Source organism: Phasianus colchicus, chromosome 3 (assembly GCF_987193195.1).
Source record: "Phasianus colchicus chromosome 3, bPhaCol1.hap1.1, whole genome shotgun sequence".
NCBI classification, from domain to species: Eukaryota; Metazoa; Chordata; class Aves; order Galliformes; family Phasianidae; genus Phasianus; species Phasianus colchicus.
In genome coordinates, this window is record NC_143438.1 from 73,977,987 (window position 1) to 73,993,818 (window position 15,832).

At 36.4% G+C, this 15,832-nt stretch overlaps 1 protein-coding gene across 8 annotated transcripts in view; it reads left to right on the forward strand.

Annotated features, from left to right (window-relative positions):
• The window catches only part of VPS13B (vacuolar protein sorting 13 homolog B), a 410,907-nt gene that overhangs the window by 185,380 nt on the left and 209,695 nt on the right, over positions 1-15,832 (forward strand). For 7 of the 8 annotated variants that reach the window (XM_090137834.1, XM_031591056.2, XM_090137833.1 and 4 more), the window contains one exon: positions 6,336-6,483. In XM_090137834.1, the coding sequence (XP_089993960.1) occupies positions 6,336-6,483 (148 nt within the window). The remainder of the gene's footprint in view (positions 1-6,335; positions 6,484-15,832) is intronic. The other variant, XM_031591058.2, reaches the window with a different exon arrangement.

A 15,832-nucleotide genomic window follows, 5' to 3' on the forward strand; every position in this document is an offset into this window, starting at 1 on the left:
AATTTGAATTTTGGTGCAGAGCAAGAAATAAAGTTCATAGATTAAAGTACTGAAACTGTATTAAAGTACTGTTCAAAATTGATTTTCAGAACTGTGAATTTTGGACTTGTTAGCTAGAAGCATCTGAGAGAAAAGCAAACAAAAACACGTTAAGCAGAACTTTCAGAGCGGACTTGTCTTACTGTCATGATAGCAGTCCATTATGCAACTGTTCTAATGCTTAATGAATTGATTATCAACTTTCAAAGTTTTAAAATTTTTAGTAACTAATATTGTAACAATAAATTTAAAAATAGCCTTTTTCATTTTGCTCTCCTTACGTTCAAAATTGAAGAACAAGTAAAGAACGTTCTGTAGAAATTTATTTATTGGTAAACTTTATATACTGATAATCTGGTGTATTATATTGTACTTCACAGTTTGTGTGATATGGAAGGAATAAGAAAGATTTAAAGATATCAGAACTTCTAAAGAATATTATATTGGACACATTGGTAACGACACATTGGTAAATTTAAAAAAAAACAAAACCCAAAGCCTCTGATCTTTTTACTGCATGATTCACATCAACTTTAACCAGAAAAGCCACTGGCTTTGGAAATACACTCTGTACTGTGCTCTTAAGATCCACATTGTCAGAAGTAATGTATTAAGAAGAAATCTGATAAAAAGGCAATTATTCTGCTTTTTATACAGTCTGCATGACTGCTCAAAGGAAAATTAGTATATTCCAGATTGCACTGCAGGTCATCCATATGTTCTGTATAAAAAACACATATTTTACATTATTTGAGTGTTAAAAATAATCACATTTCTGGTTCCCTGAATTTGTTAGTCTTTTCTGAAATATGTTTTTGTTACCACCATTTTTTTTTCAGTAACTGGTAACAATCCATGAAGCTGAAGCAGTACATTCGAAAGCTATCTTGCATACCCTGCTTGGTGATTGATGAACCTATGCTACATTTTAAACAGGGTTTAAATTGGCACAGAAATTTCAGACGGTGTTTTTTCTTCGAAATGTTCTTGTATGTGTCAGCCAAAATTGGTTCTTTTTGTTGTTGTTTTTTTTTTAAATACTTTTGTCTGTATAGATTGTTTTGGTAAAGTTGAGCTATATGTGTAGCAGCAGTAGATGTGTTTCTGTAGGATGTGCACCATATGCTTGCTTACTGCTTTTTAGCAGTTCTTACTCAATAATATTTAGCTAAAACCTTTGTGTTTCTTCAGTTTGAAAGCCCTGTTGAATAGATATGATCTTCATGACTTATGAAAGGTTAATTTTTAGAGATTCCAGTAAAGATGCAGTTATATAGAGTAACTTGTACATATGTTGCTTGCTATGTGTTATCATTGCCTTTCTATTCAAAAATGAAACAGCTGTATTTTGAGTCTTTCCTTCTAGTGACACCATAATTCTGACTATTATTTGAATATTTTCTTGAAACTGGGCATTCTTTGTTTTGGTAAAACAGTGGCATTTCTGTTATATACTTACGCTCTTCTAAATCCCTAACTTAGCTTTACAGTGATAAATATTTAATTTGTTTTCCTTGGCAAAGAAAGCATTAATTACCCTTTTGTGTCAGTTATATGATACTCATTGCAGTGAAAATATAAATATAATTGTGTTTTTCTCAAATGCACACTACTGTAAAGCCTCCACTGTTTGCCTATATTTCTCTTTCACTGATCATTTCACTAAAATTTTTTTTCACTAAATATCACTAAAATAAATCATTTTATCAGTGAAGCCAATGTGGATTGACCAAGGGCAGATCATTCCGGTTCAATCTCTTGGCATTCTATGATGGACTGATGGCATTGGTGGTCCAAAGAAGGCTTTTGACATAGTCTTGCCTCATATCATTATCTCTAAATTGGAGAGAGATGGATTTGATGTCTGGACTATTGGGTGAATAATGAATTGGTTGGATGATTGTACCCAGAGGAGTTGTTGTCAAGAGCTCTGTGTCCAGGTGGAGGCTGGTCATACGGGGTGTCCCCAGGGTTCCGTATTGGGACCCAGTGCTCTTCAACATTTTTGTTAGTAACATAGACAGTGGGATTAAGTATACCTTAGCAAGTTTGTAGATCACACCAAGCTGACTGGTGCAGTTGACACACCAGAGGTCACTCTGGAATGCTTGCCTAAGAAATAGTTTTATCATCATGACTTGGTCAGAAGACACATAGAACAAGTAATTCCTCAGATGTAATCTGTCTCGGCCAATTGTGCCACAGTAGAGAAAGAATCTGGTTAAGTTTGGACACTGATACTCACCCTTATATTGTGCATTCATTCACTGTGGGCCACGAAGATGATCAGGGGACTGGAGCACCTCCCCTACAAAGACAGGCTGAGGGAGCTGGGCTTGTTTAGCCTGGAGAAAAGAAGGCTGCAGGGTGACCTCATTGCAGCATTTCAGTACCTAAAGGGAGCCTACAAACAGGAGGGGAATCAACTCTTCGAAAGGGTAGATAACAGCAGGACAAGGGGAAATGGTTTTAAGTTGAGGGAGGGGAGATTTAGGTTGGACGTCAGGGGAAAATTCTTTACAGAGAGAGTAGTGAGGTACTGGAACAGGCTGCCCAGAGAGCTTGTGGATGCCCCATCCCTGGAGGTGTTCAAGGCCAGTTTGGATGGGGCCCTGGGCAGCTTGGTATAGCATTAAATGAGGAGGTTGGTGGCCCTGCATGTGGCAGGGGGGTTGGAGATTTCATGATCCTTGAGGTCCCTTCCAACCCTGGCCATTCTGTGATTATCAGAGGTGTTTGGATCTTTAAGACACAATGTTTTGCAGTATTGCAAAAGGCATCTTTAGACAGACTACTTCATTGATTTTATTTTCCACTTGCAAGCTATTTCACTTATCCATATCACTCCGTGTGGCCATGGCAGCCCCTACTGTGATAGCTGGGTTTGGTTTCACAGGTGGCAAATTGTGTCTGGGGGTAAGGCTTCTGAACTGAGTCCAACATTTCATAGACTCGTGCTTCATTTTTCACATCCTTATGATGTTTTAGTTCCTATCTTTGAATGTTCTTTTGCCTTTGATTTGTTACCAGGGATGTGACTATGTGGACATTGTTCAAATGGAAGGGATGCTGAGTTTGTTGGGTTTCCTTTAGAAAATACTCCCATGTTCCCTGATCTACTCTTTAGATTCACATTCATGAAATTATAATTCAGAAAGAAAATATTTAATGACACAAAAACCCAAGTAAAAATGAAATAAATATTAATTCTACCTGGGGCAAATTTCCAATAGCCCTTTTTACAGAATATTTTAGCTTTATTTGACATATCACCACCTAAACCAGGAAACCGTTGGGCCTTGTTTTTTTTGTCACATTATTTTTGTGCTCTTTTTTATTGTTCTGTGGCTTTCTCGAATTTTAGAAGATCTTTATCTGTTGAACAGCCATATTGACTGCACATTAATGGAGTAAAATATAAACTGTGTCTGATCCTTTTGTATGGGTGTATAGCATTTATTTTGAATATACATACATAACATTGTGTGTAATTTGTTAGATTATTTGTGTTAATAAATTTTAAATTTGGAAAAAAAATCCTTTAGTTTTTTTAACCATCACTTAGACAATCATAATAATACTGGAATATGATTTTGATTTTAAATATGAAAACAAAATGGTTTAAAAGAGTAACCCCAAATCAGTGCCCTTATAGGTCATGAAATTGAGTTTACTTTTTAAGTGCAAACAATCATCTTACATAATATATGAAAATAGATTTCTTTTTAAACAGAAGTTTAAACTTGCATAATTTGGGATATATATATATATTTTTTTTTTTCTTCAAAATTTGGAAAAGTTGTCAATTAGTTATTCCTGACGGAGTTGATAGTTATTCATTTGCTGGCAGCTTGTGTGGAAATTGATTATTTTTTTCTTGTAAAAAGCATCTTTCCTGATTATCTTGAGTCGTGCCCTATGTAAAGTATTCTGCAGTGTAAAACATCTTCAAATGTATGTTTCCATAACTTTATTGTGTTCTTTATCTTCTATATAACACTACCAATTAATAAACATAATGCTTACACCCAAGTAGATGCACCTTTACTCAAGCTACTTTATTGCCAGTTTTTTTGGATTGCTGTGATGAAATGCTTATGAAAACACTTGACTGCAATGTCTCCTTTCTCATTACATTCATCTTCTCATACAGCTGTGGTGCTCTTGTCATCTGCTATTTCCCAAGCTACAATTTCCTCATCAGTCTGTGGCTAAAACCCAAATCTTGATGATCTTTTTCCATCTAGTTCAGTGCTGATCTTTCATCTTCTTCATTCTTTTAACCAGAAATCTTTTGCCAAAAATCTGACAAGATTGTACTGGGCATCATCAGCAGCAACATCAGGCTTGATTTCAGTGAGCAAAGATGAAACAGCTGTTTCATTGTCCAGATCAGCACTCAAACACTTAATATTAGGTCTTAATTTTTTCCAGCTTTGCCTGGCTGTGATAGCCTTGATGTTTTTCCTTGTATGACTAGTGGTGTAACTTATTATTGTGTGTTGGTGATCCATTTCTTCAGTTGTTCAGAAACAGATACTGCTTCTTCAGACAACATTTTCCATCCTATTGTACTGTCTTGTATTATCTGCATTTGTTTGGCAAGTCAGGAATCTTAAGATGTTACATCCAGAAATGGCAAAGCATGGCTCAGTGGTGACTGTCTTGGCTAAGCTGCAAGTGGCTTCACCATTTGCAAGACTGTATCAGATAAAGTGCTGAATTTTGAAAATAAGTGATGTAGTATGTCTGACCTAAGTGTATAAAACTTGAGACTCTCTCTTTCACTCTCTACATATGCACAGACATGTGGGAAGTATTTCTGTGGTGTAAAATTCGTCTTTTCAAAGCACATTGGTCCTCTAGCCATAACAACAACAAAAGCCAAAGTGCTATGTTACTGTCTTCTGGAATGGCTTTTTAGTGCTTTTGGTGACAAAGCTGATGATACATTCAGAGAGAGAAGGAGGGATGAGAGCTCTGTTTGTCATTGGCATTAGTATTTTCTTATTAACTTTGCATACCATTGTATATGTAAGTTGATTGTTTTTGCTGGAATAGGATTAAATAGTTGATTGTCTGTCTTATTTTAATTTACTTTTATAGTGGAGAATGGTAAAGGCGTTTGGAAGACATTCTCCTTCAATTAAATGATTTTTCTGTTTGTTTTGGGGTTTTGTATGTGTGCACGTGTTGCACACTGCTTGATTCAGTGATCTGTTTTCCATTGGAGAAAATTTACAAGCACATTGCCCGCCTCACACGAATTTGTTTCCCACAGAGATTCCTAATGCAACGTGTGAGGTTTCTCATTACCCAGCTATATGGATTACATTTTCACTCCAATACCAACAAAATTAAATTACACAAAAATTGATTAAGATGCATGTAATCCTAATGTCTGATCTTTAGAAAAAAACTTTTGCCATCTTTAAATGATAACCCTCTGCAAAATGAACAGTAGAAACACTCTGCAATTCTCAACTTGAATGTGCTTACGATTTACCTAGCAGCTAGTAGTACAGCAAAATGGTAGCAGCTGACTGTGTGCAAAATGGAAAATTCAGTTTTTAACTGATTTTTGCTTCTCTTCTTTATGTTAATTAAAAAAAAATCTCATTAGGAAAAATATTGACAGCAAACACAGTAGGTTGTATTAATTTGTGGATCTCTGGTTCCAGAAGTATTGGTTTTACTTAATATGGGTTATTACACTTTGTTGTCTTTTAATCTTTGAAATAAGAATGTAGTCTTTCAACCTAGATTTGAGTGCCTTCAATTTTGTTCATGAGCATTGTGTTTTGAGTAGTTTGTAATTTTATTGATTCACTTAAGAAACAAAACATAATTCAATATTGGAAATTATCAGTCGGGCTCCATGTTTCTTTTTCTTTTAAATTGTGTGTCATTTCATTAGAAGGAGAATTAATGAGGGCCAATACATTTCTTTGCAAAACCTTAAGGTTTGTATCTAGCTAAATTCAGTTTCTACTAAACAAGTAAATAATGATTTTTCTTTGATCCTTCAGCGTGGTATTTAAGGTTAATAAATTCTTTTTTGTTTGGCTTAAGAAGAATAGCACTACAATAAAGAATTGCAAGTGCAAGCCTGAATATAATGTTTCAGCTGTTCAGTGAAACTGTAAATATTTGTTTTCATAAGATATATTCTTCAATCATCATTTCAAGTTGTCTTTTATACATATCAGAGTACATGGTTTAAGCCATGTTTCTCGTGATAACGTCATGATTTGATTTTTGGTTTTGAGTGGTTCTCAAGGCATTTCTTTTTCTAGCAGTCTGTAGGAGCTGTTCCACTTGGCGTGTCAGTAACTCGAAAAAAAGAGGATGAAGCATCAGTTGGAAGCGCACCTTTGGCAAGGCAGCAGTCGAATCAAGCTTCTGAGTATGCCAGCAGTCCTGTCAAAACAAAAACGATAACAGGTATGATGAGATCTTGATTGAAACTAGCCAGTAGCTCTTTTAGACTCACTCAATAAATTGCGTGCGCAATTCGGCAGTATCAACTGTGCAAGTACCGTGGAACAACTTAAAGAAAATTACAGATTTTAATTAAATCCCAGAAAATTACAACTTCCTTAATAAAAAATCATCAAACTTGGGATTTCATAATACACACATAATATGTATCTCATTTTTACTTTAGATACCATGTCTGGGGTCCTGATACTAATTGCTATTTACCAAGACAAGATAAAGGATGTGAACTTTCAATAGAAGAGAGCTATATGGCTTTATAGTTAGTTCTTTTGTCCGTAATTTTGTCAGACTTTATGCGTTCACATTAATCTTTATTTTCAGTCAAACTGTTCACATTGTTTCCAACCTGGCATGCGTGCAAGTCTCAGCAGAACTAAGATTTGTGCATAAACACAGTAAAATTCACAGTTTTCAAAATTACTGTCCCACAGAAAATATATTTGTTGCCACTTCTGTTTCCAGTGTGCAAGAAATTATTCAATTCAGGAATTTTCCTTGGCACATTGGGAGTGCTAAAGTTACATTTTGTTATTGCTAATCAAGATGATATGGCATTCTGGGATTTTGTAAGCTATTTAATCATACAGTACTGTCTGCAAGTTGTAAAATAGGACATCATCCAACAAAAGTGACTATCCAGCTGAGACTTTTGATAATCCTTCTGAAATATAATGAATAAATTCTCTTTTCTTTTGCATTGATGTTTATTCCCAGATAATCATGAAGTACTTCAAGATGTTGTCTGCTAAAAATGAGGTTATGGTCTTGTCCATTAGTGGCAGAGGAAAAAGTACTAAAACTAGAAAATCTGTTTGCTGAATATTACAAGAGTTGCTATGTTCTTATTGGTAGAATAATAGAAAACTCTTGAAATTTAATTGATTTCATTTATACATATATATTTTTTTTAACATCTGTGTTTTTATTTTACCATTCTTTAACATATATCCTTTGTTTTTATTTGTAACAAAACAACTATATTAAGTATATTCTTTATTTTGCTATTTGTACTGTCAATCGTTCTGCTATACCAGTGTCATAAGTGATCTGTGTTGTGTCCACGTATTTCCTGTTGCACGAAGCTGTAACTCACAAAAGAAACTCATAGGATTTTGAGGTTTGATATGAAGAAACAGGATTTAAATTGTCCTCAGTAAAACCTTTATTTGCAGTGACATACGTAATCCAGGAAGGAAACTCATGAGGAAATCTTATTTGTTTTGTTTAGTGTCTGATGTACTTTGAAAGAATGATGCATTCAGCATCCCTTTTTGTCTGAACAAAACCTAATTGTGGCAAAGCTTTGAAAAGTTCAGTTACCAGAATTGTTCTTTGACTTGAAGAAGCAGGGACTTGCATGTGTTTTGGAGTTAAAATGCATAAATTAAATGGAGTTAAAATGCATAAGCATTTTAATAACATATAGGGGTGCTTTCGTTTATTATACTGAAGTTTGCTCTTTAACTCATCTAAGTAAGACCTAGATTTCAGCAAAGCCTTTGACTAGACTTCAGCAAAGCCTTTGACATGGTCTCTCACAGTATCCTTCTGCGGAAACTGGCTTCCCATGACTTGGACAGTTTTACCCTCCGTTGGATAAGGGACTGGCTGGAGGGCCGTGCTCAACGGGTGATGGTCAATGGAGTTAAGTCCAGGTGGCGACCCGTTTCAAGTGGTGTCCCCCAGGGGTCGGTGCTGGGGCCCATCCTGTTTAATATCTTTATTGACAACTTAGATGAAGGGATTGAGTGTACCCTGAGTAAGTATGCAGATGACACCAAGTTGGGAAGTAGTGTCAATCTGCCTGAGGGTAGGGAGGCCTGCAGAAGGATCTAGATAAGCTGGATCGCTGGGCTGAGGTGAATGGGTTGAGGTTTAACAAGGCCAAGTGTTGAGTTCTGCACTTTGGCCACAACAACCCCAGGCAGCGCTACAGGCTTGGGGATGAGTGGTTGGATGACTGTGAAGAGGAAAGGGACCTGGGGTGTTGGTTGATGCTTGGCTGAACATGAGCCGACAGTGTGCCCAGGTGGCCAAGAGGGCCAATGGCATCCAGGCCTGCATTAGAAATAGTGTGGCCAGCAGGAGCAGGAAGGTGATCGTCCCCCTGTAGTCAGCACTGGTGAGGCTGCACCTTGAGTGTTGTGTTCAGTTTTGGGCCCCTCACTACAAGAAAGACATTGAGGCCCTGGAGCATGTCCACAGAAGGGGAACAAAACTGGTGAGAGGTCTGGAGCACAGATCTTATGAAGAGCGGCTGAGGGAGCTGGGATTGTTTAGTCTGGAGAAGACAAGGCTCAGGGGAGACCTCATTGCACTCTACAACTTCCTGAAGGGAGGTTGTGGTGAAAAAGGGTCTGGCCTCTTCTCCCAGGCAAATAGTAGGACCCGAGGAAATGGCCAGAAGTTGTACCAGAGGAGGTTGGTACATTAGGAGAAACTTTTTCTCTCAAAGAGTGGTCAGGCACTGGAATGGCCTGCCCAGGGAGGTGGTGGAGTCGCCGTCCCTGGCAGTGTTCAAGAGGCATCTGGATGAGGAGCTATGAGGTATGGGTTAGTGCTTGTGGTACTAATAGGTATGGGAAGGCGGTTGGACTAGATGATCTTATAGGTTGTTTCCAACCTTGTGATTCTATAAAGTGTCAAAGACTATTAGAGGACTCACAAAGTGAAGTTTATAAAAAGAGGTTGGGGAAGCTAGAGGTGATAAAATCAAGTTACCCGTATCTTTTCCTTTGAGTTTTTTTTACATACTTTTTCTTCTACTACCTCCATAGGAATCAGCCAGTAAGAATGTTGACTTTTTCTCATTTCTTGGATAACAGGAAATAGTGTGCGGTTGAAAATAAGGTGGACATTACCTTTTGTTTGTTTTTAGAAAGTGCCATGCATGACATAGTTGCTTGTTTGAAGACAAGCCAGTGTTTTGAAATGTGTATCTGTTTGTTACACAGTGGAGATAAAATGCCAGGTGTAAAGCACCCGAAGTGTTTGAGATTTACCTACAAAAAAGGGGAGTTCAAAAATAAAATGAATGCCAAAGAGCAAAAGGATTGTCTGCTGAAGAAATAATTTTCAGGGATGCTCTGTCCCTTTCAGAAGAACATTCAAATTTCCCCTAGTTAAAGGAAGGAGAGCCATATCGTACTGCAGCGCCATGCAGACTTGTTCTCCATATTCCCTCATGACATTTCAGGTGATGTTAGAAGCTTTCCCATCTCTTTGTCAGCATTGCAATTGGACTGGAAGGTTCGGGGGACAGTAAAAACTAGCATGCATATTGCATTGTTTCTCTCATTATGAAGCTCCCAGTGTAAATGGTTAGAAAAGGTAGAATGAATGCAAGTGCAAAAGGTGAGATCTCTTTCTGAGAGAAAGTTCAGTGGATGATATCTCTCATAATTCATTTCTTTGCAGATGCATGATGTGCTGAAGTACAGTGATTGAATGACTTACTAAACTGAAAATAGAGTTCTGATTTTTTTAATGGACCCCTTTTATTGATCCCTTCTATTTTTAACTTGTTTTCCTTTCTTTTAATTTTCACCTACTTTCTGTCTGTGTTTTCTTTGTTTGTCTTTTTGAAAATAGGAATAAAAAGCACACTGATTGCGTGTCTAGGACTACCTATGCTGTAATAGTTTTTTAGGTAGGAGGAACAACAATCCTTGCAAGCCCCATATCTCTTAATAATCAAATGCTACAGATACTTTAAGTAATCAGAACCTGAGACTGCTACATGGATGCAAGCACATGTATATAGTCTTCAGAGATTGAAAGAGGTTATATCTTAAAATCATGGTATTCAGGTGATGAGTTGGAATTTACGCTTTTCATGTCTAGCATAATCTTAGCAGTGACTCCGTTGAGAATATTTAGAAACCAACCCTATGTATTAAATGAAAGCAGTTTGTAATCACAGCTGTAAAATGATTTAAAACATTGATCTTGAGTTCAGTTTATTAGCTAATGGTTGCTGAGACATTGCCAAAAGTGAAGCATGGGAAAAGAGCAAAACTTCTATTTATATGGTATGTCTGTGAAAATCCAAGTTTTCTGTTCTTAAGTCTCAAATGGAAGTTATTTATAAATCTCCTTAACCACAGAGGCCTCAAAAACAGAGTAAGATAACAGAATATATGGTTTAAATTTTGTATGATGTGGCCATAAACAAGCAAGATAATAAAGAGTATTAAAAAAAAAAAAAAAAAAGATTTGCCTGATTTTCTTCATCTACCCACTTCTCCCATTTACAGTAATTCAGTGGTTCTCTGTCAGTTCAGTGAAAAGTGATTTCCAGACATGTAGTAGAGGTGTAGCTCTAATGACTGGGTAGTGGCAGGGTGTTTAATATGTGTGTATAAATTCATAGTATGTGTGTAGCATGCCTGTGCAGGCAGGTAATATGGGTTGCTGAGTAGATATGGCAGTGCCTGTGGGACACTGCTCAGCTGGGGGCACATTGATGCCCACACTGGGTACTGTCCAAACATGAGCCACAAATTGTAGTGGGTTGTTTGGGACATTTTGCAAGATGGATGTAATATATAAGTGTATTACAACTAGAATGCTGTACTAGGTTCCTGCTAAATTGAGCTGTTGGAATGCAAAAGAAACTTTGGCAAATGTCAGAGAAATCTAGTTGCTGAAAAATCAATGGATTATATGAAGCATTTGAATTAGTACGTTGCAATTTCTGCTCAATGAACTGAATGATTATCGTTTATTCATGCCTGCCTTGGAATGTATTGCTGATGATTTATTTGGGAAGATGAATGAAATTAAACAGATGCTAAGTAGGCTAAGTAAAATATAGGAATTTAAATCTGACACACATCTACCAAAGGTGCCTGAAAGTACAAGAGCTGTTATATTCTTATAACTGGACTGTAGTTCTTGGAAAGATTACTTAAATAGAAGGTCTCTGGGCCCAGATAACTTGGAGTAACTTCTAAATGGCAAGACAGTCATGTACTTACACCAAGAAATTATTATTGTGGTTTTTCTTAGGTAGTAAAATGTTTTACTTCAGTTGTGTGATGGCACGATTTCTTCAGTTCCATGTGTAGAGTTTAAGAACATTAGGAACACAAATCCAATGTAGTACATCAAATATGCTTTCTTTATGGAAAAAATAGAAGATGTGGCTTTTTGTTTTATATTATTTAAAAAACTAAGGAACAGTCAGTGTATTTTTAAAAAGTAAGGCAGACAAGCAAGCAGAATTCTTCCTGTGTTTACCAGGAAAGTTCTTCCAAACCTGAAGGCTGACATTCTTACTTCATAATGCACTAAGTTATTTGGAATTGAAAGCAACGCTAAAACAAATTTAGGCATGGGCTTTAGTTTTGAATTCACATATAGCATGTTTTGATTGTGACTAGTATAGCAGCTCAGTATTGCCTGTGAAAAAACATTACTGATTTGTACTAAAGTGTCAGTCCTTCTTTATTTATTTTCTCAGTACTAGGTAGATTTTTTTCCCCCAAAATCATGCAACAATAATTGGATTTGATGGGAGAAAAAGCTAGCCATACCATTCCGTAGCTTACTCTCACTTTCACACAGAAAGTTTTTTTGCTCACATAACCACATCCAAATCACATTCAATTTGAGTTACTGGCATACATTTGCTCTACAAAAAGACATTTGCTAAGAAGTCCAAAGATTCCATATTTTAATGGTTTTGACACAGCACCACAAAAATTAAGTTGTGAATACTTCTAAAACACTTTGATGTGTACTGGTAGTTCAACAAATACTGATACGTACATCTGTCACCTAATGAGTATACTACTTAGATGAACTCTTCATTTTTAAATTGGATTGTAGGAAATATTAACACACAAAATAAGAAAACATTTTCAGTAGTTAATCTTCTGTTTCTGCAATTTCTTTTACGTATGTATGTGTATATATACTTATAGATATATATATAAACACTTAATATTAAATCACAGAGCAAAATTACTGCATGGAAATGAATTGTACTGAGAACAAAATTTATTCCTTTGGCATAATAATATATAAAAGTGTGATTCATTTGTAATACTTTCATGTATCTCTGTATATAGGCATGTATGTTGTTCTACAAATACAAAAATACATAAACGTAGGAAGAAAACTGAAATGCCAACCAAAGGTTAAACAAGCTTTTATAGAAGAGTTTCAGTGATTTTTGCTTTAGCCCCTATTATACATGGAAGCTGAAAACTGCTGGTTAACAGAAAAAAAAAAAGGGGGAATTTTAAGTAGGTGGTGGGCGTGCTATGTTTTTTCTATAACATATGAAGAAAGTAGTTAATCTTCTGAAACAAAAAAATAAAAAAATAATAAAAACCTCTCGTCCATTTAGATTTTCATCTTTTTTTCCAGAGTTCTTTGAAGTTAGAATTTTCTCCTCCACTGCTTTTCAATCTCATTTCTAATCCCTCAGACTCCTTGATCAGTTCCTTAATGGCTCGCATTAGTAGCAAACACTTTTTTTTTTTCTATTTCTGATAAAAAACTGTATCTACGCATGAAAATACGTGTATTTATTAAGAAACCCCAATGAGTACTTTGACACTACAGAGACAACTTGTAATTTTATTAGATAAATCTTTCCAGAAAGAGCTTTCCCTTGACTTCATTTACTGTTCGTGTGTTTTGCTGCCATGCCCTCTTAGTATCTATGATTAACTTGCAGTAGCATTTTTCTCAGCTTAGCTCATTTCTAACGTGTGAGAAGTATAAGACAGATGATGTGAGGTGGGAAGGAAAGCTTGCCCAGCATGCTGAGGTCATGTGATGTACATCTTGAGAAGAGTCATGCACTGGGGAGAGACTATCCTGCTGATGACTGTGGCATGGGTATCTGTGTATGAACCTTGACTTTCATTTCTAAGCTTTTGGAGATCATTGACAGCATGGGTTTGCCTGCAGCAAGATGGCCTTTTCCAACCAGAAAGGCCTTCTATATGTATAAACTGCCCGAGGCACACAGTGGGCCAGAAGAAAGGAGTCTTGTGTCGGAAGAATGAAACATGGTAGAACTGCACCACCTACAAAATAGGAATAAGATATAAGCATTATAATTTACCTGCTTTGAGTTCAATTACCAGATGTAAGGAAGGAACCAAAAGCATGAGGCCTCTGATGAATACAGATTACTGGTGGTCCTCAGCCCAGTAGTAGAAAACCTCTCATCTGTGGTCTTTGCTTTTATTTATTAGAGGAAATGTCCATTTGCCCCCAAATCATGTCACTTCAAAGAGTTTATTTTCTCTTTTGCATTCTGAAGTCACTAAATATAGCACTAATTTTCTCAAAGTTATTTTTATTTTTAGAACATCTGTTTTGTTGATCAAATTTCTAAAGCAAACAGTTCCTGGTAAGCCAGAAAAAAAAGGAGAGACCTATGTCTTTATAAAAAAGCAAGCACATCAAAAAAGCAAGCACATCTACATCTAGAATTTATGCCTGTAAGTCTTGTTTTGTGTCATCTACAAAGAGAGGACACTTACAATTAATTTTGAAAGACTGCAACTTTGACAACAAATTGTGAAACGAATTGCGGAAATTTTTGCTTTTGATAGCTCAATCCTGGCTGAAGCTGATCAGTCCTTTTCAAAAGTCTGTTCATTACAGACATTACGGTGTGTCCTCTGAACTGGGGGAACGTGGCAGCCTCTGAGTGACTGCTTTGAAAAAGATGTGGTGTATGTTTTTACTAAAGTAGCACATAGGCGTTATGGGACTTGAGGACAAAGTAGGAATCAGTACATTGGTTTTCTTTAAAATCCAGCTTTGTACAACCCAAGGCAACCCCCCTCTCCTTTTTCCTTTCTCAACAGTTTTGTAAATGTTTCAGACAAATCCTATTTTCTATCCAGCTATTGCTGACTGGCTCCTGGCTTCAGCACAGGACTGATTACTGTGCCAGGAAATGTTCCTGGATTTTTCAGTTCAGTAGTAGCTGAGTAGCATAATTATTTTAGTAGATTAACCTTCATACTGAGACAGATGGAGCTGATCCAGTCTAAGTATCTACTATAGAGGAGTAGCCAAACACACTGAATAGCCATACCAGACTACAGACTCTTAGCAACTGTCATCTCCTGATATAATTCCCCATCAGGCAAGGCTGACATTGTTCTGCCTCAGTATCCTTTCAGATAAAGCTGTTGTTCTTATCAGGGTTTAAAAAAAATTAAAAAAAAAAAAAAAAAAAAAAGACAACAAGAAAAAAGGGAAACAATGAAACGATTACTTCTTTCCTCTTCACTTTTCAGGAGTTACAGCAGTTATTTCTGAATTAGTTTCTTTCCACCCTGAAGCATATCTTATTATCAAACACCTTTTATTACTTCTCTGTTTTTTGGGATTTCTGTTTGAATGGGTCTTTATGTTGTTTGCATTTCAGAGGATTTTTTTTTTTTCCATCTTTGGTTGACTATGGGGTATTAGAGTGAGGCTGTTGTCTATTGCAGGTACTCCTGGAATTAGAAACAGCTTTGAAGATTTAAGTTGTGCTTACATAGAGAAAAACAAGTGAGGTTTCAGCTATCTAATTTTAGTTTTAGTTCATAGGCATCGATTTCTGGCATTAGAAGGTTGGTTCTCTTTAATGAGAGAGATTTAGTGAAGTGTTTCCCAGTCAAGAAGACATGGCAGACTGGAGCAAAACCTAGTTTTAGATCCCATTCATGAGGAATGCGCAGTGCAGTGGCATAAGGTGTTGATATTCCTGTGCTGAGGAATAGTTTTATATTGTATTTGTCTTCTCATCCTAACCTGAGGAATTCCTCCCTCTGCTATTTTCAAAGACTCACAGTGACTTTACATAATGTCCTCCCCTTTACCAACCCTTGTATTGAGTTCTCTGTTCCACTCTGTTGTTTTAATCTCTCTTCTTACTCAAGCTGTTCCTGATTCTTACCTTGTATTATGTGCAGCATAGGGCCTGCTTACACAAAGAATGTGTTGTGAACACAGGTCTACTTAAGAATTTTAAAAGGCAGTGCCTGTTCCTCACTAAATGTCTTAATTTTAACATCATACGTTTGTAGTATGGATTGAATGCTCACTACATGGCATAAAAGTAAAAAAAAAAAAAAAAAAAGAAAAGAAAAGATTATGAAATAGTTACTCCATGGTGCTTTTCCATACGGAAAATTTATTTTTTGTCTTTCCAGCAAAACTGACATCAAACGATCCTGAAATGTCATGCTTTCTGCATTCTAACGATCCAGTTTTAATTGTCTGTAATTGTAACAGATCCATAATTGCAGCCAGAAAGATCTGCGAGATT